Genomic DNA, 25,901 nt, shown 5'->3' on the forward strand with positions numbered 1-25,901 from the left:
TACTACCAAAAAATTATCTAGAAAGTATCTTTGAAGCTAAAATTTATATATTTTTGATCATGGAGATTGCTGGGTGGAAAATATTTCAGTCTTCCTTTTTGCCTTTTCTCTGTAGTCCATATAATTTAATATCTACCTCTATTATTAATTTAGCAAATCAGAGTTTCCCTTCAAGTCTATAAAGAGGTCAAATTGATGAGTTGTATTTTATTTATCTTTGTATGTCCCAAACCTAGCAGAGTTGATTGCACACAGTTTTTGTTCAATACTTGTTCTTGAATAAAATAATCTGTTGAAATTCTATGTTCAACTCTAGTTTAATTTTATATATCCATTTTTTAATGTTTAACTTCAGTTGTTATTTTCCTGGATGCTTTACAGATAGTGTCTTCTGGGTAATTTACTTATATGGATTATGGCCAATCAGAACTATAGGACATATTTTTTAAGTCTATCTCAATTTCCCTTTGAGATCAGTCTAATCTTTAATAGAATGTATACGTAAAGTGAGAAATAATAGTGAGCATAGGTTACAGTGGTCAATGAGGCATTGTGATTATCTTATATTAGGACTTTATTTCCTATATCTAATGAACCAGTGATTTTGCTTTCTGCCATAAGATTTATATCATAAATTATGCTCCATAACTTACAAGGGGATACAGCTCCTATAAAAGTCATCAATGCTTTGTTGTTAAAAATTACAATTTCAAATAACCTATTTTCTACAATGATTTATTTTTGTATTTTAAGCCACATGATAGAAGAAAAATAGTCATCTATTTTTACAATTTATTTAAATCAAGAAATTTCAATAAAAGGAATATTTATATTAAACACTAATTTTATTTCTTCCACAAGTGAAACTAAATTATTCAAATATAATAAAGGTATTTAGTGAACATTTTAAGAACATATCCTTGTTAAACTATTGAGGGATATTTATACATTAAAAGATCTTTCATTGTTATAATTAATTTCATTGGTTTATTACCTACTTACAAAAGTGTCATGGATTAAAAATGTAGTATTTTTTGTCATTTAGTTTATTAACATATGAACACTAATTTTGAAATATAAAACTATCATTGCATAAAATTTTTGTTGAATGGAGAAGTGATTATATGTATAGTAACTGTTTTCAGGAGGGAAATCAAATCAGAATAAGATAATCACAATGAATTTGCAGTGAAATCAAAAGCCAGCAGATGGAGCTTTTCAGTTACTGTTACATAATTTTTAGTTAAGGTTATGATCCCAAATAAAATACAGGAAATTTGGAAATTGCATAAATGATAATTTTAAATAAAAAAAATTCAGTTACTAACTGAGAAAAGCAGATTATTTTCAATGAATATTTAAATACACTCTATTGATTATATGTCTTAGCTTCAGTGAGTCTTTGAAATATCACATTGCTGATTATACAAAGAAATTTATTGTGACTGAATTCACTTACCAGTACAATGTTTATAATGTAGTCAGTTTTACATGAGTGTCATTTTTTTATTCATGTTAAAATATAAAATAATACAATATTCCAAAATGTGGTCCTAATGAAAATAAATCAATGGGACAGGAACAGTTCAAATTTCTGGATATGTCCTAATTTATCTAAAACCCATTAGGAGGTAAATATAATATCACCATTTTTATATTCACAAATATATATATATAGAATTCAAGAAGGAAAAGAACAAACTCAAGAATATTGGGACTATAAGGGATTGAGGTGGTATATAAATCAGCTCTGTCTGAACCAAGAGCTAGTAATCTTGACACAGAAACAAGACTGCCATTATAACTTTTTAACTATCCTGCACCACCCTACCATGATATCTGCTCTCTGAGTCCTAAGACATGTCTTTACAACCATTAAACATATTGTAAAGAATAAAACATTCAAAATATAGATCAATGTTGTTAAAAACAAGATGAACAAAGAACTGGCCCCAGTGACAGCTTTTAGGCAAATGTGAGACAGTTACAAACCTTGGTTTAAGACCCTCTACATACCAAGATATTTGGACAATATGCATCAATGGAGAATATAAACATCCCCTTTGTACCTTTAGCTTGGACCTTGGGACTTAATTTTCCATTGAGAGAGAGAGAGACAATACCTAAACTAGATCCAACATTCTAGAATATTTTGAAGATATATCTGTTTGATTTCAGAATCTTTAATCTTTATGATTTTTTCATATATCAGTACAATATATTATTTCCACAGTTACCCAATTAATAGTAGATCTAGTGAGCCTCAGACTACTGTAGAATACAGTGATAAAGATTTTCAATTCTTTTCAAAGTATATAGACTTTTTAATGCATCTTTTCCTTTAAGTGAGATAATATTGCTTTACAATGCAGCATATAATATATAAGGGTATAACTTCTCACATCTTCAGATGACAAACTTATACTAAATTCTTCTTCTACTAGACAATTAAACTAGCCACTTACTTTCCAATGACTTTGGAAATAGGTACAGTGAATCTTTAGTATTTTGTAGGTAAAAGAACTTGAAATCTATGTGGGATTGAAAGACTACCTCTGAGACTTAAAGACACAACTCCAGGACTAGAATTTTCAAAATTAAAGAAATGTGATCTTTAGTTAAGGTAAAAACTAAAGATGCTATGGAACATTTAATTTACTTGACAATACCTTGTATAAGAATCACAGCTGGTCAAGGTAAGAAGCTTAGTTCCTATTATATATATATATATATATAAATTATATACACAAATAAATTCATTTTTCACATCAGGTGACTATGTTCACAGATTTTCTTCTGACTATAGAGAGGAAATTGGTCATCAAATTCACTCTTTGTCTTATTACTATATCATTACATGTATTTTTAGTTTTTTTCTTCATTTTATTGAAGTATAATTGACAAAGTTGTATAAATTATTCCTTTGAGGTAACATTGATTTACCACACTATATAAGATTTATAGGCATGGGACCATACCTTACAGGTGGATCATACCACACTACAACAATCACCAAGGGACCTATTGTCCTTCACCATAGTCCATTCTACCCCCGCCTCCATTTTGCTCCCCGTCTAGTAGTCTCTGTTCTATAATCATATTTCTGTTATGCTCATGTAGACTTATTCTTTATATAAGGCTATTATTTCCTTGTTTATTTTCCATCTGGTTGATGTGTTCTTTGTGAAAGTGGGGATCTTAAATTCCCTACAACTATTGTGTAAAAATGTACATATTTAAGGTATACAACATGATTCTTTGATATCCATGTACATTCTATTATGTTTGACAAAGTCATGTTAATTAACTATATCTTACCTTACATCGTTACCATTTTTGTGTGTGAGAACAATTAAAATCTGCTCTTTCAGGATATCTCAAGTACCCAGTACAGTGTCTCTTAAAATAATGTATTTCATTTTCATACACATTTTTTACACAGAGCTTTTTCATTTTGTTCTGTAGACAAAAATTGTCCTCTCCAGTCATGGGGATATTGGCTATAACCCTTCTACAAGCCTTATTCTCTTTCTCTGTTACGCTTCTCATTTTTCTTATTCTATCTGAAGTATTTGCTTTTGTATTTCCACTCAATTCTGCATAAGTAGTACTTTTTATACTAATTTGTAAAATTTTTATTTCAAACTTAAAAATATTTTGATTATAAATTAATAATAAAATTTCAAACTAATTGCCTCTTAAAGTTACTGACATCCCTATAATTCATGCTACCTGTATGAACTATTCAAATATATACATTTAAATACTATATAGGCACTTTAAAAAATCATTCAAACTGTCTATCCATTGACATTCACTAGATCCAGGATGAATTTATGTGAAATACTAGAAAAAATTTGGGCTCTTAACATGGACACTTCAGTAACAAAATAATATACCAAGTAATCAATGCTCAAAGTTTAGCTCTAACAATACAACAGAGTTTTGTTTAATGAAAACATTTTATATTTATTTGATTATTACATTTGAAGAGATTGATCCAAATTAAATATAATTATGTCCTTCAAAATTAGTTCCATTATTAGTCTGTACTTCTTTTTCTAGAAAGCAAGGCTATGATTTGTCCCTTTTTTTTTTCATTTTCCCTAGATATTCTTTCAAATTTAAAGGAGTTTCTCCAAGATAAATCAATTCTTGCTAAAAGACTTTTTCTCTAGCTCACTTTGACTTTTTTTTTTTTTATTTTTTTAGTGTCCTTCATCCAAACATTCAGATTCAAGAGGGCAAAACTAAGTCGACTAATTTTGAAAATCACCATATTGAAATCATTTTATGTTCTGGGGAATAAAACTTTCATGTAAAAAGCAGAAGTCAAGGAGATATTTTCCCTCTCTTTAATACAAGATGTTTTGATTTCACCTGGAATTTCCTTTCACATACATACAGTGGTCTTTCATTAGTTTAAATAGTTTGTTCACATATGTGCAAACAATCCATGGATGCTTATAACTTTGTATTCTTTTATTGAAGATAACAATCTAGACTGTTTTGTCAACAGGAGAGCAGATAATAAGAGAAAGGTAGGAGATAAGAGAAATAAGTTAGTGCAGAGTCTTAAAAGCAAAGTAGGTCACTGAGACTAGCAAAAAATATGCACTATCTTTGTAAAAATGGAGCCATTCTTATAAGATATACTCCAGCCAGTGATATATATTTTTTAAAACGGAATAGCTTAAGACTCAAACTCACAAATACTATTTATAGAGAAAACCATTACATGATTTGGGGAAAAAAAGTCCCCTCTGGTAAGTGTGAAAAACTGATAAGAAACCTTGTCTAAAGAGTGAATTCACTTTAGCAGGACCCTTTTAAGGTCATTATGTAGAACTGGTGAGAAAAGCAGAACTATTTCTGGAAATCAAGTAGAAATAGACTTGAATAAAATAATGCCAGATTTGAAAAAACTCTAAAAAGGTCTTGATGCAGAGGATGGACCTAAAACAAGCACCACAGCAAAAGAATGTGAGGTTAACAAATTTGAGTCAATTGAATAATTTCGTGTTTCAGTGTCATATATAATTACTGCTCTTTATAGTCAAAGGGATATAAACAGCTCAACTGCAAATTGGTCTTGTTAGGAGAGCATTTAGTACAACAATCATTTATCTACCCTTTTCCCTGTAGTCATGTGCATTTTTAGGAAGAAAATTATGAAGGGGCAATTATTTTATAATTACACAAGTATCTCTTCCTCTAATCAACAAGTAACCCCAGGTTACTTGCTTCTGTACTTTCGTGCTCTGTTATTGTATTGGAGATACTTGTTTCATTTTCTCCCCCTTCATATCAGCAGGCTGAGTAATACTTTAAAAAAATTCCTCAAAGAAGGTATGCTTTATATCTCAATGATCACTGCCCTTATTAGGGCCATAGAAAGACCAACATGATTTGTCTCATTTTACCTAAAAGAGGTAAAAGTAAACTGCCTATACTGCCTGGTTTCTGTGTTCCACCACCAACTGCACTTCAGCCACCCAGATGCTCTATCTATACTGCAAAAATTCTTAAGTTCCTTCTAGTCCTTCTATTTTCTGCTCTTTTACTCTTGTCTGCTCCCTCTTGCTTGAAATGCTCTTTGTATCACCTTAAATATCTTTTCAAGAGAATTTTACACTAAGTACCATATCCAAACAAACAAGGAAATCACCTACTTCTTTCTCCTAAGCATGGTATTGCCCTTGGCAGATGTGTGAAACTGGGAAATAGGTGCTCTATTAGTTTCCTAGGGCTCCAATAACAAATTACCATACACTTGGAGGTTTAAAACAACAGGAATTTATTCTCCCACAGTTCTGGAGGCCAGAAGCCTAAAATTAAGTTACTGGCAGGGCTGAGCTGGCTCTGAAGGCTTTAGGAAGAATCCTTTCACACCTCTTCCAGTTTCTGGTGATAACAGCATTGCTTTGTTTGTGACAGCAAAAGTAATCTATAAGGCATCCTCATGGAGCCTCCTCCCCTCTGTCTCAGTGTGTCTTTCCGTTTTTGTCTCCTATAAAGATACTTGTCATTGGATTTAGAGCTCACATTAATGCCGATGCTCTCATCTTTAGATCTTTAATTATATCTACAAATACATTATTCCACATAAAGGCAAAATCTGAGGATCTGGGTGAAAATTTTTTTGATGGAATAATATTTAGCCCTTTATTTATGTGTGCTTTTGTATCAGAAAGTAATGGCAAACATTATTACACTGAAATATGTTAGGAGCATCTGTTATCTCTCAGGAATGTGACCCCAATGGTAGATTCATGGAAGTTATGGCTAGAGTATACGCACAATGCTAATAGGACCAGTGTTGCTTTAATAATACTAATGGTAATAATAATAATAAGAAGAAGAAGAAGAAGTAATCAAATCGAAGATACACGATATTTCCTTATTTAAAAAACAATTCTTGTAAGTAGAATATTCCATAGATTCATTCTGCCTTCTCTTATCATTGATTACAATTGATGGAATGGTCAAACCAGAAATTTGGCAAAGTCTCTGCCATTCATTAACTGTGTCAACATGGGCAAATTTAATTTACAAATTTAAGAGGAGGATGCTTATTCTTGTCTCATAAGTTTTCTAAGAATTAAACTATAGAATATGTGCAAAGCATTTATGTGTCTGATATTTAAGAAACACTCAATAATTGCATTTCTCATTTTGATGGTAAATACACCAAATTCTATGATGAAATGAAATATTGCTTATTTTAAATACATGCTTCATATTCTATTCAATATGCCTAACTTAATTTTACTGTATCTCCATTTTACCCAAAACATTTTAAAACCACCAGGATCACATTATAAATAATCAAATTTTTGGCAAACAGAATATAAAGGATCACTTTCAAGTCTTAACATTTTTCTTTTTATTATTTCCTTTCCTTGTCTTTACATAATAGTATAAAATTATTGTTATATTTATTTTATATACAAATTAGTGTAATTTATTTTACAGACAACCCTCAGACCTATTCCCCTGGTATGTCTATATTGTCACTCCCTTATCACCTCAGATCTGTTATTTAACTTGTAATTTTTTTGTTTGTTTTCAGGCTATTAGTAAATAAACTATTTTTATAATTAGTTATACAGAAATGATTAAAAAAGACATCTGCAAGACACTAAGTTTATATAACATTTCTACATGCATTACCCATTTCAACTGTCACTCATCTAACAAACACTACATTAGCTAGCACTCTTGGCACTGAGCTCAGTACGGGGAAAAGAACTAAAAGCTATCCTCCAATACTACGGAATCACACTAGTGGAGTGTGGTCAGTGCTACAACATGTGGTTTGAAGTTAGGGTAAATGGTTCAGACTTGTGGGTAGGGCATTGTCAAAAAATGGCATTTTTTTTTTTTTTTAGTATTGAGAACTTGCATTTATTATATTTTTAAAAATATATTTATTTATGTGTACAAGAGCTGGGGTATAGACCAGAGATGCAGGGGGTGAGAATATTCACCAGAGATAGAGTGGGAAATAGAACAGGCAGACTGACTGAAATACACTGCTGAAGGGAGCAGAGGGTGAGGCAGGAGAGTTCTGCTGTACCATGTGGGTTGCTCCCTGGCTGGCCATAGATCAAACTTATGCTGCAAAGGCTGTGGAAAGCTTCATAGTGTGGTGTTTAACCCCTTGCACCACCAGGAAGGCCCGAGAACTTGCATTTAAAGGGAAGAAGAGAAATTTAGGGAATGGGAACAAGTTCATTTACTATCTTTCAGTTTCCTGTATGTTTTAGATATCTAAAGCAAGAAAGAAACTATACCCAATTTAAAAGAACAATTATGTATTTTCTCTCTTTAGGCTGTGTGGGCACAGGGATGGTTCTTCTCTTCTAAGTGATGTTCTTGGCAGTCATTCTGGTGTTACCTGAGTTCCCCTTACCAAAGAACCCTGCTGGGATTGCAACGTCCAAAATGGTGGACCTATTCTAGGTGGCTAGAAGAGTGTGGGTTGTTGTGTCTCTTCAGCAAGGAATCAGATTTCTGATATGGTGGCCCAGGGTTCCAAGAATGACTGGAAATGGTTAGACTTCTCAAAGCTAGGCCCAGACCAGAAGGCAAAGACTTTGGCTAATCTGTTAGAAAAATCAATTAATACAGCCTACCCTGATTTAAGAAGCTGATTTCACTTCTTGAAAGGAGTAGCACGAGAACAAAGCGCTGAGAGAAATCATTTGTAAATGTTCTATTATACTACATCATTCGCACTGAATCATTTTATATCCCTGAAAGAAGATACACTCCTCTTTTTGAAGTAGATAATATCAAATTAAGGGCATATGGTAGTACGTAAATGCTTTTAAAAGAGGTTATTCAGGGGGCCTCCCTGGTGGTACAAGGGGTTAAGCACCACACTATGAAGCAATCCCCAGCCTCTGCGGCACGAATTTGATCCCCAGCCGGCTGGAGAGCAACCCACATGGCGAAGCAGACCTCTCCTGCCTTGCCCACTGCTCCCTGCAGCAGTGTATTTCAGTCAGTCTGCCTGTTCTGTTCCCCACTCTGTCTCTGGTGAATCCTCTCACCCCCTGCATCTCTGACCTATACCCCAACTCTTGTATGCATATAAATAAATCTTTGGGAAAAAAAGAGGTTATTCCTCAAAATGACAATTATATATTTGAAATTATTTCTTTTTTATTTGAACATGTCAGTAAGGTATTCTTGGTAAGGCATTCTTGAGACATATAGCTAGATATCTCAGCAAATACATCAAGCCTTTCTATCATTTCTCCTACATTCTTCAGTTTTAATAGTGATGATACAGTTTTATGTGCTAGTAGTCCTTTTGCTATAGGACATAAAATTTATAATCACCCCATGGAGGGAAAAAAAAATCTCTTCATCGACTAGAATTTTCCAATTAGAAATGTCAAAAGGGGTGGTTTACATGCACTTTTGGCACATTTGCTGATCAGTGTTAGAAAGTGACAGAAATAGATAGATAAAACCAATAATGAAGGTGAAGAGTCATTAATTTTGCAAAAGCAATCAGGATAGAAGTCTAAACCAGACCATAAGTTTTAGTTGTGAGGTTTAGAGGAACTTTTCTTTCTTTTTTTAAAAAAAAATAATCACATTTATAATAATTCTGGCCTCCAACAACAATACATAATTAGCATGCTAAATTCATAATATGATCATGGCACATGAAAATCACCCTCACTTTTCTAACTTTCTGCTTAGAAAACCAAAGAACTCTTTTTGACAGGTATACTGATTTAGTAGCTTTTGCCATTTTCAGTGGGCTCTCTAATCCATACAGTATCCAAGCCCAATACCAACCATTTTTCTTAAGGGTTTGCTTATTTTCTTGGAGGCATCCACACTTAGGAAATTTAGTTTCCTCCTCTTTGCAATTTAAGCTCTGCTTTGGACTCTCAGATATTCTTTCTGCAATGTGTGTGTTAAATATCATTTCTCTTTACTTTCATCATTCTTTGAAATGCTCTTTTTAAAAAATGTTCTTTGGTTAACATGAAAGCTTGTGTCTTGACAGTAAGTCTCCTATATATCTTCTTGCTAGCAGCCATCTGTCAGCAGGTTGGAGCTGGACTGTCACTACTGTTAAACTAAAATACACTTTCAGTGGTGTGAAAACCAATTCAATGACAACTTATCTTTCACCTCCCTTTATTCCCTTGTACAACGTCACTTGCAGAATTGTGTCCCCCAAATGGTAATGTCATCTTAGCTGTCACTCATACTCTTGCTCTCCAAACCATGCAAGAAAGAAAACCTGCAAGAAATTCAAAAGTCCTCCTGATTTGTTTGCTGATGTGCTAAGTGCTATAACCACTCTCTGGAATCACAAAGAGCCTGATTTTTACCTTTCCATGTCTTTCAATGTATTATTCCTTCTAAAGTAAGTAAAGACTCCAGACCTAAAAGAAGAGCCACATGGAGGTGTGGAAGGAGATAATAACCAGAACAGCTATTGTTAGCACTAGGTTAAGATGTGTAGGGTAACAATAAGAAGGAGGAAAAGGGAAAATCATATTATTGCAGCTGCAGTGAAGAAAAATAAGTGTCAAAGGAAGATAAGTCAGAAAATATAACCATGAATGCCTTTCAGTTACTTTATTGATACAGAAATATTTTCTATGCTCTTTCCATCTCAGCACATTCTTGCAAGTTTTTTTTTTTTTTTTTTAATAGACGTGTTCAGGCTATAAACATGACAGGAAGCTTGTGTCTGGAAGACTATAAGACACCTCCAGATTTTGTTAAGTATGAGGAGAGGGGCAGTTGAATTCATGGTGCCCCCAAATGAATTCAATTGCCTGAAATATCTTTATTCTGTCATAAATTAGAAATGATGGGAACTCAAGTTAAATGCTAGACAACACAAAAATCTTACTATTTTTTTTCCACTTTATACCCAAAGCTATAAATTCTCTATAAGGAAAAGAATACTTATTTGTATTCTTAATCATGGCAAAATATAAGGTCATTCAAGCAATATTTATTGTTACATAAACACAATCATTTTATAATGTCTATATTTTGTGATGTCTTCCTTGTGTATTCAGCACAGTCACTTGTTTACCTTTGTATTTCATTGGAGACAGAAAGTTGAATAATATTTAGATTGAATTGTGTAAAGATCACTCTAACAAAAAGTAAAAATAAAGAAATCAGAAGTCAGAACTGAATGAATAGCATGACTACATACTGAAAAAAATGCACTGTATATAACAAATCTCTGTTGTTAAATATATGGAGCTTCCTTGAAAAAAAAAATCTCTTTTGCTTGGCATTTGTCAGCTAGATTTTCCAAAAACAGAAAAAAAAATCCTTTTTTTAATTGTGACATAAGAATGAGAAGAACTTTTTAATTCCTTAATTTTTAACTGCCTTATAACAGCCACATCAGAATTTTTTGCAAACCAACTCATCTTACATTTATGATTTAAAGAAGTGTTTTTTTTTTGTTTTTTTTTTTTTTTTTAGATTTATTGATTTATTTATACAAGCACTGGGTACAGTCAGAAGTGCGGGAGGATGAGAGAATTCACCAGAGCCAGAGCAGGGAGCAGAACAGGCAGACAGACAAAGCACACTGCTGAGGGGAGCAGCGGGTGCAGCAGGAGAGGTCTGCGTGACATGTGGGACCCTCGCCGGGGATTGAACTGGTGCTGCAGAGGCTGTGGGCAGCTTCGCAGCCTAGCGCTCAACCACTGTGCCACCAGGGAGGCCCAAGAAGTGTGTTATTGGAAAGAAATTAAATGAAGAAGAGGGTTGGATACTCGAAAAGTTAGCTACCAAAAGATTGAATTAAATTGTGGAAAATTTCGAAAATGTTATATAAAATTTAAAAACATGGGCCTCCCTGGTGGCGCAGCGGTTGAGCGCTGGGTTGCGAAGCTGCCCGTGGCCTCTGCGGCGCGGTGCAGGTTTGATCCCCGGCTGCTCCCCGGCCACCAGAGGAGGGTCCCACATGGCGCGCAGACCTCTCCTGCCGCCCGCTGCTCCCCTCAGCAGTGTACTTCGGTCCTTCTGCCTGCTCTGCTCCCCGCTCCGGCTCTGGTGAATTTTCTCACCCTCCCGCGCTTCTGACTGTACCCAGTGCTTGTATAAACAAAACAAACAAATAAATAAATAAAACATGCCTCTATTAAAAAAAAAAAAAAAACTTAAAAAAAATAAAATTTAAAAACAAACTCTCTCAGGAATCTACAAAGGCTGGGGATTGAGAAAAAGGTAGAACACTAGAACAGAAATGAAAAATCAGAGAAAATTAACATGGTAGATTAGAACTTACTAAAAATAAATAAAAAAAAAAAAGATTAAAAAAGCAAATGACATAGTTGTGGATACAAATTCTGGAGCCAGAATATGTGAGTTCAAATCCCAACTCTGACACTTTGCAGCATATGAACTGAGCATTTACTCCAAATTACTCTTCCTTTCTATGCTTAGTCGCTCAACTGCAAATTGAGATAAGTACAGGATATCTCACAGGGCTTTTGAAAGGATTAAATGAGTTATTCCATGCAAAGTTTTTATAATAAACAGAAGTAAAGCTCTAGGCATGTCTTTTCCTTATAAAAGTACAAAAGGACAATAAATAATTTATCTTAATTAATCCAAATGGATTACAACATGGGTGGGTGTAAATTCTGTGAAACTTCTAATCTTGACTGCATAAGCATCCTAAATCTATTAGAACTTGTACTTGTCTTTGTCTTTTCAATTTCTTGAAATTTTCTAGTAAACTTAACATCAAATATAATATTAAGAATATACAGTCATATTAAGTGCACTGTGCTTTGTATGGATTTATTGAAGAAAATATGATATTCAAAATTTATGATTTTTATCTGATGAAGTTGTTTTGTGACTTGCATTAAAATGATTATAACTAGTGGTGTCTCCCTTGTGGAACCAGGGGTTAAGTATCAGCAGTATGAAGCAATCAGCAGCTACTGCAACATGTGTTCCATCTCTGGTCAGGGAGATGACCAACAAGGCACAGCAGACCTCTCCTGTCTCGCCCACTGCTCCCCTCCCCTCAGCAGTGTACTTCAGTCAATCCACCTGCTCTACTTCCCACACCCCAGCTTGTGTATGCATAAATAAATAAATCTTGGGTCTCCCTGGTGGCACAAGGGGTTAAGACACAGCCTATGAAGCTGTCCGCGACCACTGTATCATGAGTTCAATCCCCGTCCGGGGAGATACCCACATGGCGTAGCAGACCTCCCCTCAACAGTGTATTTCAATCAGTCTGCCTGTTCTGTTCCCCACTCTGTCTCTGGTGAATCCTCTCACCCTCTACATCTCTGGCCTGTACCCCAGTTTTTGTATGCATAAATAAATATTTAAAAATGATTATAACTAACATAGAAAAGATTATACTTTGAAAGCAATTTTTAAGGATCTTTGTTCAAGTTCACACAGAAAGCAAGTACTTTTTTACCCTTCATGGTTTCTGTGTTTTGAACCTCATGTTAATGTAGGAGTTTATTAAATTATTATCTGTTCTGATAGTTATCAGTATTTGTAATTGTATAAATAATAAAGATTATATAACCATAAGTTAAGTGTTGTGCTTTGCATATATGCTGGACACTTTATGTGATAATTTTAATCCTTATAAAATCATTTCATGCAATTTCTATTATGCAAATCAGAGCCACAGTAGGAGTAGATGAGAGTAAATGACTAATCCAAAGATAAAAAATATAAAAATTTTGTAAACTGTAAAGTGCTATGTAATCTTAATATTCTGCCAGAGAATAACAAATATTAATGTAAAGTTATTTGAATATATTTTTTTTTTTTTTGCAAATTTTATGTGGTTGGTGTTTGAGTGGATCTTTGCAGTGATGTGAGAACTTTGGTTTAGACAATTTGAGTGACTTGCCCTCTGATGTCTAACACACCAATTGCTGCAATATGAAGTTACATCTTCCAAATCTATTTTTCAAGTTATTTTGCAATATTTCTGTATTTTTAGTTTGTTTGATGCCCCAAGGACACTCAAATACAATATGAATTTCACATATTAAAGATCAGAAAGTCAAGCTTATATGAAAAAGTATACTATTCAAAGTAAACTTAGACTTTATTTTAAAGCAAACATGGATGTTTTAAAAAAGCATCTTTATGTCAAATTATGTCTAATTCTATACAACTACCTAATGGATGTTTTTACAATTATTTGTACTATGGACAGAAAGCCAAATATATCTAAAGATTAATTTTGTTCTCAAGGACTTGAAGATGTAGCTATAATGTGGTAATATATTACAAGTATTCTAGATAGTAAGTTTTTAAAGGTGCTATAGACATACGCATAGCTTAGATACTTTAAGATAAAAATCTTCAATACTTAGAAGATTATATAGTCATTTTTCCCAATTTTCCAGAAGTTACACATATGCAATTGCTGACCCTCATAAGAATTCTCTAACGGCCTCCCCAGTGGCGCACTGGGTTGAGCACAGCGTTGTGAAGCTGTCAGCAGCCTCAGCAGTGCTGGTTCGATTCCCGGCTTGCCAGGGAGAAACCCACATTGTGCGGAAGACCTTTCCTGTCTTGCCTGCTGCTCCCCTCAGCAGTGTATTTCATCAGTCTGCCTGTTCTGCTCCTGCTCTATCTTTGGTGAATTCTCTCACCCTCCCGTGCCTTGGGACTGTACAAATCTTTAAAAAAAAAAAGAAATCTCTAAGTTTGGTGTTATTATTGCATAGCTGTTAAGTGATAAAAGTCAGTTCTAGTTAAATCCATAATTTGTTTACTTTTTTTTTCATAGTACTCGCTACTTAGTTGAAAGGCACAAAAGGTAGAGAGATGATCAATGTAAAATTAGATTACATTTCTGTTAAAGAGGAAAGAAGTCACATAAGCTAAAAATTGGTGTTAACATATATTCAGAATACCTATGAAAAAGTTTGAAGAGAATGGGATTTAATGATGTCTTTGCATTACTCAAAGGCATTGAAATTGTGCCAACAAACATTAAATTTAAAGCTCATATGGTTCATGGGTTATGATTAATTATAATTAATATCCATTTTAGTGGCTAAAGGTCAAAAGGAAATTAAGGTATTAGTAACAGAAGAATATGATGGAAATAATTATCTTAATGGACTATTTTAAAAAAAAATATATTATTTTATTCCGAAGGGGAAAATCTATAAAGTATATGTCACTAGAGGTAATGTGTGACATCTCTGGTCAATGGCTGATAAAAGTCATAATTTCTGAAAGTTGAAATATGCAATACTAATATGATAACATTACATTCTATTTGAGTACAGTGCTTGATAACTAATTTATTCTTGCCCTTTAATATTTCTTCAATATATTAGTCAGATCAAATTAAGTCATTTATATCACAATCTTATTCTAATCTTTTCTTCACTTTAACTTTGTAAGGTCCTAATGAACTAATTAAAAGTCTACAAGCAAACCTACAGAATCAGACAACTTTCATGTTTCAGTTGGATTATTTATTTATTTTTCTTATGACTTTTATTTTATCTTTTTTTTTTTAAAGATTTATTTACTTATACAAGGACAGGGGTACAGGTCAGAGGCACGGTTGGGTGAGAGAATTCACCAAAGACAGAGAGGGGAGCAGAACAGGCAGATGACCAAAAACACTGCTGAGGGGAGCAGCAGGCGAGACAGGTCAGGTCTACTGCACAATGTGGGTTTATCCCTGGCCAGCCAGGAATCGAACCCACGCTGCAGAGGCTGTGGCTTCACAGCACTGTGCTCAGCCTGTTGCGCTCAAACTGATGCACCACCAGGGAGGCCCTGGATTATTTATTTAGAGTAATAACTTATGCTATTGAAAAGGCCTTAGAAAATCATGTATTGAAGCTAGGAAGCAACAGGAGACACTAATTTCCTCCTTTTGATAGTATAGGCTAATGTTTACATGGAATATGATAATATTTGTCTAAGAGTTTCATTTGCCAGTTTGATAGACTTTATTCTATTGTTTGATTATTTCGACTTTCAAGATGTAGATTCTGTCTCTAGTCTTTCATCACTGATTTGTTTATCCCATTTTTCTTCATGATGTTCTTACTTTAGAACCTTTAAAAATATCTGTGTAAATGTTTTAACCATGTCACAAGTCTGGTAATTCCATTACTATGGAAAATGGTAAATATCGTAAGTATTTCCAGACAAGGTGGAATCAGCTTATAGGTTCTACAGTATAAAAGAATCCAGGTATCTTAGGGGAAAAAAAAATATGTATTTCTTTTTTCCCGTTAAGCAGCAAAGGAATGAATATGTTGGACATGCTGAATGGTTGAATATGCAAAATTTGAAATCTAAGGGAATTTATAAAATGCCCATGGGTCAGTGTGATTGGTATACTTTAGGAAATATGCCTTAGACAAGCGCAACCTTTAATTCTACAGAACATATTTATTTCAAATTAAGAAAACTAGGACAAAAACGAAAGAGCAAGTTTAACTCATTAAAAATCAACCCAAATTTGAATATCTCTTTTTTTTTTTTTACCTCATTCATTATATATTTTAGGTAATTTCAAAGACTCCAATTATAACTTCCCATGTATGTTTATTAATTACTTATATCTGCTACTACCATTAGATTTTAAAGCTGAAAGATTGAATCACTATGTAAAAATTTAGTAAAAACCTAATATTGAGTACATTAGGTACCTCATCAATACTCCGTGTATGGCATTGTCTTAAATTACTGAATCCACTGTAAAGGCAAAATAAATTATCTTACTATTTTATTTGGAATTGTTTTGATTACTATTGGGCTCATAATTCTTAGTTTACAAATTGCCTCTCCATATCCTTCATATTTTTTTAAAGATTTATTTATCTATTTATTTATTTATACAAGCACTGGGTACAGTCAGAAGTGCGGGAGGGTGAGAGAAATCACCAGAGCCAGAGGGGAGAGCAGAACAGGCAGAGTGATGAAGTACACTGCTATGGGAAGCAGCGAGCAGCAGGAGAGGTCTGCGCGCCATGTGGGACCCTCGCCCGGTGGCTGGGGATTGAACCGGCGCTGCAGAGGCTGCAGGCAGTTTTGCAACCCAGCGCTCAACCGCTGTGCCACTGGGGAGGCCCTCCTTCACATATATTTTAATGGATGCTTTCCTTTTCTCACTTCTTTTTTTAAGATTCATTTTATTTATTTATTCATTTATTTATTTATGCATACAAAAACTGGGGTATAGGCCAGAGATGAGGGGTGGGGGTAGAGGCTGACAAAATTCACCAGACATAGAGTAGGGAGCAGAACAGGCAAATCTACTGAAATACACTTTTGAGGGGAGGTCTGCTGCCCCATGTGAGCTAGCTCCCTCAGGATTGAACTCAGGCCACAGTGGCTGGTGATAGCTTGATAGCACTGAGACTCAACCTGTGGGCAACCAGGGAGGCCCTTCTCATTTCTCTTTTAAGAAACATTCATGTGATATGAAATATGTCATTTGATTTTTCCTAGCCCTGTAACAATAAAATAAGTAGAATTCATAATTACATTATTCCTCTAAAATAAATCACTTGGTCCAGATGTATTCATTGGATAATCCCATCAAATATCTAAAGTTTAATGTCAATCTATATATCTTCTCAACATAGAAGGGAAAACTTTTCAATTAATTTTGATAAAACTGGTACAACTCTGATATCAAAACTAGATAAACACAGTACATAAAAAGAAAATTACAGATCAACATCCCTCATAAATATTGATGCAAAGCTCTTTGCAAAATACAAGCAAATAAAATCCAACAATATAAAAAAAAGTATCATATAACACAACCAAGAATATCTTATTGCAAAAGTACAAGAATATTTCTCTGTTCAGTAGTCAATCAATATAAGGCACCATTTTAAGAAAAATGACATGCTCCTAAGGCAAGAAAATAATATAAAAGGTATACAGTTAGAAAAGGGAAACCAAAGTCCATAGTTGCAGACAGCATGAATGGCTATGTAAAAAAAATTCATGGATTTCTAGATTTCTAGATTTACTAAATGAGTTCCTTTCATTTGCAGATACAAAGTAAACATGTAAAAATCAATTGTTATCCTTATATAGAAGCAATGAACATACTGACATCTAAATCAAAATTTACACTATTATTTATACTCACTAGAAAGAAATGAATAACTTAGGTTTAAATCTAACGTATCTCTCACTATATGTTGAAAACTATGTGATAATGAATTTTATAAGAAAAGAAATACACATTTGGTTACTTAGATCATCAAGATATATTTCTCAGATATGTTTGGTTTTCCTTCGTGGTTCCTAGAACACTGACCCTCAAAACCCTTGGAATTTCCTAAGAGTTGAGAATGTTAATAGTCTTCTGTTATGTGATTTAGGTGATTTTTGGAAGCACCAGGGATGGGGGTTGGTTGCCTGGAGAGTCAACTTGTGAATAGAGGGCTGGAATTCTAAGTCCCACCATCATGCCCTAAAGGCAGGCGAACTTCCAGCAGACTCTCCTTAATGGAGTAGAGAAAGGCTAGCAGTGAATGAATCACCACTGGTCAATAAATTAATCAATTATGCCTGTGAGAACCTCTATAAAAACCCCAAAGGACAGGTTTCAGAGAGCTTCTAGGAGGTGAACATGTGGAGGTTTGGGGAGAGGACACAAGATGCCTGCACCCCTGTTCATATAACTTGTGTTGTGTTATCTTTTCATCTGGTTCTTAAGACAGTTGGAATTCTGTCCAACTAAAAATCTCCGTGCAACAAAGAAACAACAGATTGAAAAGGCAACCTCTGCAATGGGAGAAAATATTTGTGAACCAGCTATTTGATATAAGATGAATATCCTAAATATATTAGGAATTCCTGCAATTCAATAACTTAAAAAACAATAAACTCAATTTAAAAATGGGCAAAGGACTTTGATAGACATTTGTCAAATAAAGGGCAAACTTATGGTCAGCAGATATATGAAAACATACTGGATATCACTAATCATTTTAAAAATTCATATTTTAAACAATATATAAAAAGTAATTAACATATTTCTATGTTCGGTAGTCAATCAATGTAAGCCACCATTTTAAGAGATTCAGGAAGAAAAATGACATGCTCCTAAGGCAAGCAAATAATATAAAAGGTATACAGATTAGAAAAGGAAAACAAAAGCCCATAGTTGCAGATATCATGAATGTCTATGTAAAAACTTTCATGGGTTAATAGATTTCTAGATTTACTAAATGGGATAATGTCTCACATTGTTAGAATAGCCATTATCAAAAGCACAGAAAATAAGTGTTGGCATGTATTTGTTGTTGTAAAAATCAAAAAACCACTTTGGAAAGAATAAGAATGGTCCTAAAAATAAAAAAAATAAATAAATAAAAAAACAAAAACAAAAAAAAACAACAACTATCATACAATCCAGCAATCCCAGTTCGGGGTATTTGCTTGCAAGAATAAAAAGCAGAATCTCAAAGAGATACATTCCAGCATTTGTTGTATTATTCATGATAATTAAATGAAAATAATCCAAATGTCCATGGAAGGGTAAATAGAAAAAGAACATGAGGAATGCACAATAGAAAGCTATTTTTAAAAAGAAAATCCTTTCATATACTACAACGTAAATGAACCTTGACAGCATTATGCTAAGAGAAAAAAGCCAGACCCAGAGGGAAAATACTGCATGATTCTCTAATAGGGGGGTCCCCAGGAAAGAGGGAAGTTCCAGGTTCCCTGCCCCACCAAAGGAGGGCGGAGCAAAGAGAGGGCAGGCTGCAGAAGGGAAAGAGAAGGAAGAAAGCAGGATGGAGAGCCAGGAGACCTGGAGGAGGCACATGGAACAGAGAGACATGTGAAGAAACTACACTTGCTTTTTGGTTGGAATAGATGTGGGAGAGAGACCTGTGGAGAGGTTAACAATGACAGCTTTTACCTTGATTTTGATTTTGCTGTTTTCCTCCCAGAAATGTCTGGTTGCTTCTGATACTTTTCTGTGAGTCCCCACGAAAAGCTGCTTTGGACCTGTGGCAGCTTTCGGCCCTTGCTCTGGGTCAATCCTATTTGGGTGGACTTTTACCCATGAGGCGATGGGTAGCTTTGGGTGCTTTGGGTGCTATATTCTTTGCCTTTTTTGTATTGTTTACTAATTGTATTAATGTCCCTTTCTATTAAAGTTTTATATGTTTTGTGTTGATGCGGTGGATGGCAGAACTTAGTTGGAGCAGGCCGGTTTGCAGGTTCTGGGGTGTCCCTCTCCCTGCCTTGTAACAATTCTACTTACATGAGATATCTAAAGTAATCAAATTCAAAGAAGCAGAGAGTAGAACGGTGTTTGTGAGGGTTTCAAGGGAGGGGAAAATTTGAAGTTATTGAATAAGTAACGTTCCAATAAGGCAAGATAAAAAGGTTCTAGAGGTCTACTGTACAAAAATATCATATCCTTAAAATTGATGATAGACTTTATATTATATGTTGTTTGCCACAGTGAAAGAGGTTAAATGCTACTATTAATTTCTTTGCAAGTATTTATCAAACACGGACTGTGTCACAACAGAAATGTGAACACTTTTGAGGATAAAGAAAAGTCATGTCAGCATAATTGGGCACAAAAGTACAACTGCTGTGGATAGACATGGGTATAAAAGTTATCCTCACATGGAACTTGTCTCACACAAAAGAAATGATAACACATTTTCTAAAATCCTGAACAAATAGACATACTGCATAGTTCTGCACTGCACAGGTAAGATAAAATATGAACATGAAAGGAAAAACAGAGAAAACATTCTAAAATCTATATTATCAATAAACTCTTATTTACTTTGTGATCTAAATCATGTGGTTGTATCTATTTTCAAATATAAATCAATCTCAATTTTTTAAATTGGTTTTTATTGCTTCACCACACTTTATATGATTCAGAGGTATAGGATTACACATCTTCAGATGTATGTCACCATACCCACAAACAAAAAACAAAAAACATACCCATAGTCTTCTACCATTGTCCATTAAGCCCTTTCTACACCCTACTTTTCACCATTCCCCTCTGGCAGACTTTTAAGTAGACATTTAAAATTAAGGTGCGAAAAAATACAACATAAGGTGCTCAGAAACTGTTGAAGACTGAATCTATGGAAATTGGGAATGTCAGTTTTCTATAAAGACATATAAATACAGGGATGTCTGCATGCCTGTTTACAAGGATTTTTTATAAATACATACTGAATTATCTAGATTGAATTTTGCTTTCATGTGTTATAACATCAAAGTGTGCTTACTCCAACCATTGTATCTACCGTATCTATAATAATAATGACCTCAACCCCCGCAACTCTGGCCTATACCCCACTTCAAGGAAAAAGGAAAAATAAAAATAATAATAATAATGACCTATATTTCTCTGTTATCTCATGTTATAATCAATTTCATTTAAATAGGCTAAGCTAGTGTCCTTTTCATCACTTCCTGTTAGGTAAATGACATATGTGATAAATAAATGAACAAATATGGAAAAAAGAGCAATAAGGAATAGTGAATTTACTAGAACAATGGCTACAGAGAATGTGTTAGAAATGTGTTAGAAATATACTAGACAGCAAATATGAACAATCAGTGAATAACCAGAAACCAAAGCAATTGTGTCCTAAAAGAGAACTGAAAAAAGGAAAGTATTCATTAAAACATATGTGAAGGATATGAAGAGTCAATTCATAAAATAAGAGTTATGAAGAAGCATATAACAATAGTAATCATAGCAATTCAAAATAAAAACACAAGAATTTTTTTTTTCCCTTGTAAAAGATCTAGTGCTGCCATAATTGGGGTTGGAGGTGGGAAACACTTCCCAACATGGTGACAGCCTCAGGTATTGTCACACTTAAAGAAGATAGTTAAGCTTATCTATCTAACTTTAAAATATAGAAGTCCATTTCTGGAATTTTATCTGAAGGATATATCACACAAGTACAAAAGTTTACATTTTTGCAATCAACAAGAATGAAACCATCAATATGAAATGTGTTAAACAAATTATGTAGGGACATGCCATAGGTCACGTAGCTTTGTAGTCTTTAGCTTTGTAGAGCATAGTGATATACATGATTCAGAAGAATATCATATTTTTGACAAAAATAAGAAAAAGATACAAAAATACATGCATGTAATGATGGATTCCATTTGTAAATATATATAATGAATATACAATATGCCTATATCTATCTGTATGTGCCAGAAATGGCCTGGGGACAAGAATACTAAGCTGATAACACTGACTAACTTTGTGAAGCATAGTAAATGAGGGGAGATTATGGTTTACTTTTAAGAATGCTTTTTCTGATTTTCTTTTGTGATTGAAAATATAAACCTGTTCGGAAAATGTATTTTATTACTATGTATATGTGATGTGAAATCAGACATAAACAAAAATGAAAATAAAGTTAAGAATACAGATAAGCTTAAAAATTGTTTGTAATTCTCAATTTTCCCAGAAAAAAAGGAGAGGAGTTGAAATGCATGGATCAGCAGGCCCTTGAAGAATTAGTGGACAAAACTGAGCATGTTATTTTAGGACATATGTCCTTCTTCTAAATCATCAGGGTTATGGGGCTTGAGAATATATAAAATAGCCCATAGATCAGATTGTAGCTGAAGGGATTCATGCTTGCATTTAGTTATGAAGTTCAAATTGGAAGCTGTTCAGGCAGAAAACTAATAGAAATGGGTGATAGCTAATTAACCCAAGGCTTCAAAGTAATTGCTCTGTAAGAAGCAATTTAAAAGGGACCTTTCTTTTTTTTTACTTTTGAAAATCATAAAATGCCCCTTATGACTTTTTGGTGTATGAGCAAAAATGTATGTATACACACAAATATTGATTTTTAAAAGCTTCTACCTGATCCATCTTCTTGGTGAGTTTTTAAGAAGAGCAAAATAATCACAAGGACTGTGCTTCGTTCACATATTTAATATTCCAGGCTTAGGACTTTACCATATATGGATATAATAGAAGTAGATTCCTGAATGAAATAGGTATTCAGGAGGATAAACTTAGGAGGATAGTTTACACTGATTAACCCATCCCTGAGCTACAGGCCTCAAAACTAATGTCAGCGCCAATTATGCCAAAGTACACAGCTGTTTAATTGAGAAATGGCTCCCATACCAAAAGGAAATTGCTCTTGAGAAGAGAGCAGGGCATGATCTCAAATCAGTCTGTCTGTCTGCCACAGTCTACAATTGTGATTTCCCACCTTCCTTATGCTTGTCAAAATGTCTTTAGCTGTATAACAAGTATTCATACCTTCTCAAAAAGGGAAGCTTCAAGTATTCCATATTTCTACATCTGACTCCAAAATCAGATGCTTTGGGGAGAACAGAAGGTTCTCCTGCAAATCAGTTTGATATCTCTGACTTATAGTTTTATGGCAAATAATCTTCACAGTTGCTTGTCGCTAGATCCAAGCTATAGCAGCATGGAGAGTAGTCTAGATACATGCTAGGGACCATCTCTCTGACCAAAGCACAGTGAGTCCTCATATCAGGAATAGCTTCACAGAAACTACGTTAAGCAACAAAACCAGGTCCTCAGAGAACTTCCTTTCCATGTCTGCCAGGATTCTTTCTACTCAGCAAAATTATAACAAAATGACATTGAACAAAACAATGCTATTTAAGTTACATGTTATCTGAGGGTTTTATAGTACCCTAAATGACTACAGAATGTAGGCCTACCCAGCTCTCTGGAGTCAGAACATTCCAAGGAAACCGCTCCAAAGCAGGAACCGCACACAGAGAAACAGTTTTCATGAGGAAACATTTCTGAGCCAAAAAATAACCTACCAAATCATACCAAATAACACATAAAACCTAAAAGAACACTATCCTATAGTAAAAGCAAGAATAATATGATACATACACACTCTGCAGAAAGCAGTTCCCTGGGACGGTGGAGGCGCTCTCCTTGGGCGGTAAGTTGCCAGCTGCAGCTTCAGCACAGCCGCAAAGAAAAGGCTGAACGCCATCTTCAGGTGTCGCTTTTTGTCGTAAAGCAGAAACACTCTTTGACTTTTTTCTTAGGGAAATCAGGTGCTAACGTAGGTGTTTCATAAAAGTAAAATTATGGGGGCCTCCCTGGTGGCCCAGGGATTAAAGATAGCGCTATCAAGCTGTCCAGAGCCACTGTAGAACAGGTTTGGTCCTGTGTGGCCAAGGAGCAACCCACAAGGCACAGCAGACCTCTCCTGGCTCGCCCACTGCTCCCCTCAGCAGTGCATCTCAGTAGATCTGCCTGTTCTGCTCCCTGCTCTGTCTCTGGTGAATCTTCTTAACACCTCCTGTAGGGTCAGGAATGACACTGAGCAGGTTTTCTGATTGAGCAGAACGGAAAAAGGAGGAGTCAGAGTCCTGGAGACCTCAGTGGCTTTTGCAGTTTTTTTGCTTAGATTTACCAGGCATATGGCAGGCAGGGGTGCTGGGGGGCCAGGAGGCGGCAGGCCTCCCAGCCCCCAGCAAATCCTCACTCTATCTGGGCTCTCTGGTGTTGTTTCTGCTTCTCTTTTTCTTCTCTCATCTTCCGTTCGTTCTTGGCTTCTGCTGGCGTCCCGGTGACACCGCCCTTATATACTCAGTCTCTCAGCCCAGGTGTACCCACTTCAGGTAGCCGCCATCAGGCAAGCATTCAGGACCACAGGGTTCCCTCAACTATCCTAATGGCGGTAGGGCAGAAAAGCCTGATACTTTTACCTACCCTACACCCACACCTCTGGCTTATACCCCAGTTTTTTAATGCATAAATAAATACATTTTTTAAAGTAATATTATGGAATGCAAATTTCCAAAAACTGGAAGACATCTGTATTATATATTCATAAATTATTTCCACAAAAACATAAAGGTAAGTTTTCTTGATATCAGCTAAGTTACTTTCTCAATAATTTAGATTTCCCAAAGAACTAATATGAAAGTTCTTAAGATGATAGGTTTTAGTTTTCTAGGATTCAATTTATTGATATATATTCATCACCAATCTTAGGTTTCACTCTGATATGGTTAATTTATGACTGTCCATCTGGATCAACCGCTCTGGTCAAAGATAAAACAATTACAGAGCTGCTTATTTGTTTTCTAACTTTGAGACCCTAGACATTTATTGCTCTGCTAGGATCAGTGTGGGGCAGCCTTTCCTAAAGCATATGGGCCACACAGTAAAGATATATAAGTCCACTCAAAGTAACATGTTTTACCAAGAAAAAGTGGACTTAATTCATCAAGACTCCCAAGACATGCATAAACACATCACATTTTCAGTTGTTATTTATGAGTGTTCACAATTAAACTGGAAACTATTTCAGGGAAGATAAATCACATTCTAGCATTGCGTTGGTCTGTTAGATCATGTAATGGATAATGAATCAGTTGTTTATGGGGGATTTCACTTCCTCAGCTGTTTTACCATTACTAATACAATATGTATCTGATAAGGGACACGACTTCTAGAATTTTATTAAATGTGCTTTAATTTTTTTTTTTTTTAGTATCCAAATGGGCAAGTTTATTAGGAAAAGGAGAAAGAAGTAAATAGGCACTTACAAAGTCATAAGCAGGCAAGTGAGCTGCCTCTGAAAGGGGCAGGTTTATTTAAAGAGAAGCCTGCGTAGACATAGGTGGGCAGTCTTGGGAGGAGAGCAGTGAAAATGTTTTAATTTTTTAAATTGGATTATTCACAAAGATCTTAAATAGTCATTTGCAAAGTTATTGTACATGGAACTTGGGCTTTTTCAAAATAATGTGTCTCCTGGGTTGTTCTGGTTTTATATAATGTTAATGTCTATTTTATTTGTTTTGTTTTGTTTTTTGCAGGATTTATTTATACATGTGGTGGAACTTTAAAAGGACTTAATGGCACTATAGAAAGCCCTGGTTTTCCATATGGATATCCAAATGGTGCAAACTGTACATGGGTAATTATAGCTGAAGAACGGAATAGAATACAAATTGTTTTTCAGTCATTTGCTCTAGAAGAAGAATACGACTACTTATCCTTATATGATGGACATCCTCATCCTACAAACTTTAGAACAAGGTTAGTGTATTTTTGAATGTGAAAATATTTTATGGGTAAAGGTAGTTTATTTTACAAAGATATTTAGCATTTGTAGTGCAATATTAATGAAATCATATTCATCAGCTAATTATTATTCATTTGGAAATATATCATCCCTTTGATAAAATTAGCTTGTTGTCTCTAATTCCATAATACTAGTATTATTATCTCTCAAAAATAAAAAGTTTAGGTAAATTGGTTGTGACATCTTTAAATAGATAAAAGTATTCTGTTGTGTTTTTGTTCTTTTAATACTTATCTCAGACATCATTCTTTATAGGAATAACTTTTGGTAAATGTA

General features: G+C 34.5%; 1 protein-coding gene across 4 annotated transcripts in view; it reads left to right on the plus strand.

The window, feature by feature from the left end:
* CSMD3 (CUB and Sushi multiple domains 3) overlaps positions 1-25,901 on the plus strand; it is an 831,873-nt gene that overhangs the window by 81,508 nt on the left and 724,464 nt on the right. For all 4 annotated transcript variants that reach the window (XM_054692020.1, XM_054692021.1, XM_054692022.1 and 1 more), the window contains exon 2: positions 25,357-25,579. In XM_054692020.1, coding sequence (XP_054547995.1) covers positions 25,357-25,579 — 223 coding nt within the window. The remainder of the gene's footprint in view (positions 1-25,356; positions 25,580-25,901) is intronic.

This window comes from Talpa occidentalis, unplaced genomic scaffold (assembly GCF_014898055.3).
Source record: "Talpa occidentalis isolate TD23 unplaced genomic scaffold, MPIMG_talOcc4v2.1, whole genome shotgun sequence".
Classification (NCBI taxonomy): Eukaryota; Metazoa; Chordata; class Mammalia; order Eulipotyphla; family Talpidae; genus Talpa; species Talpa occidentalis.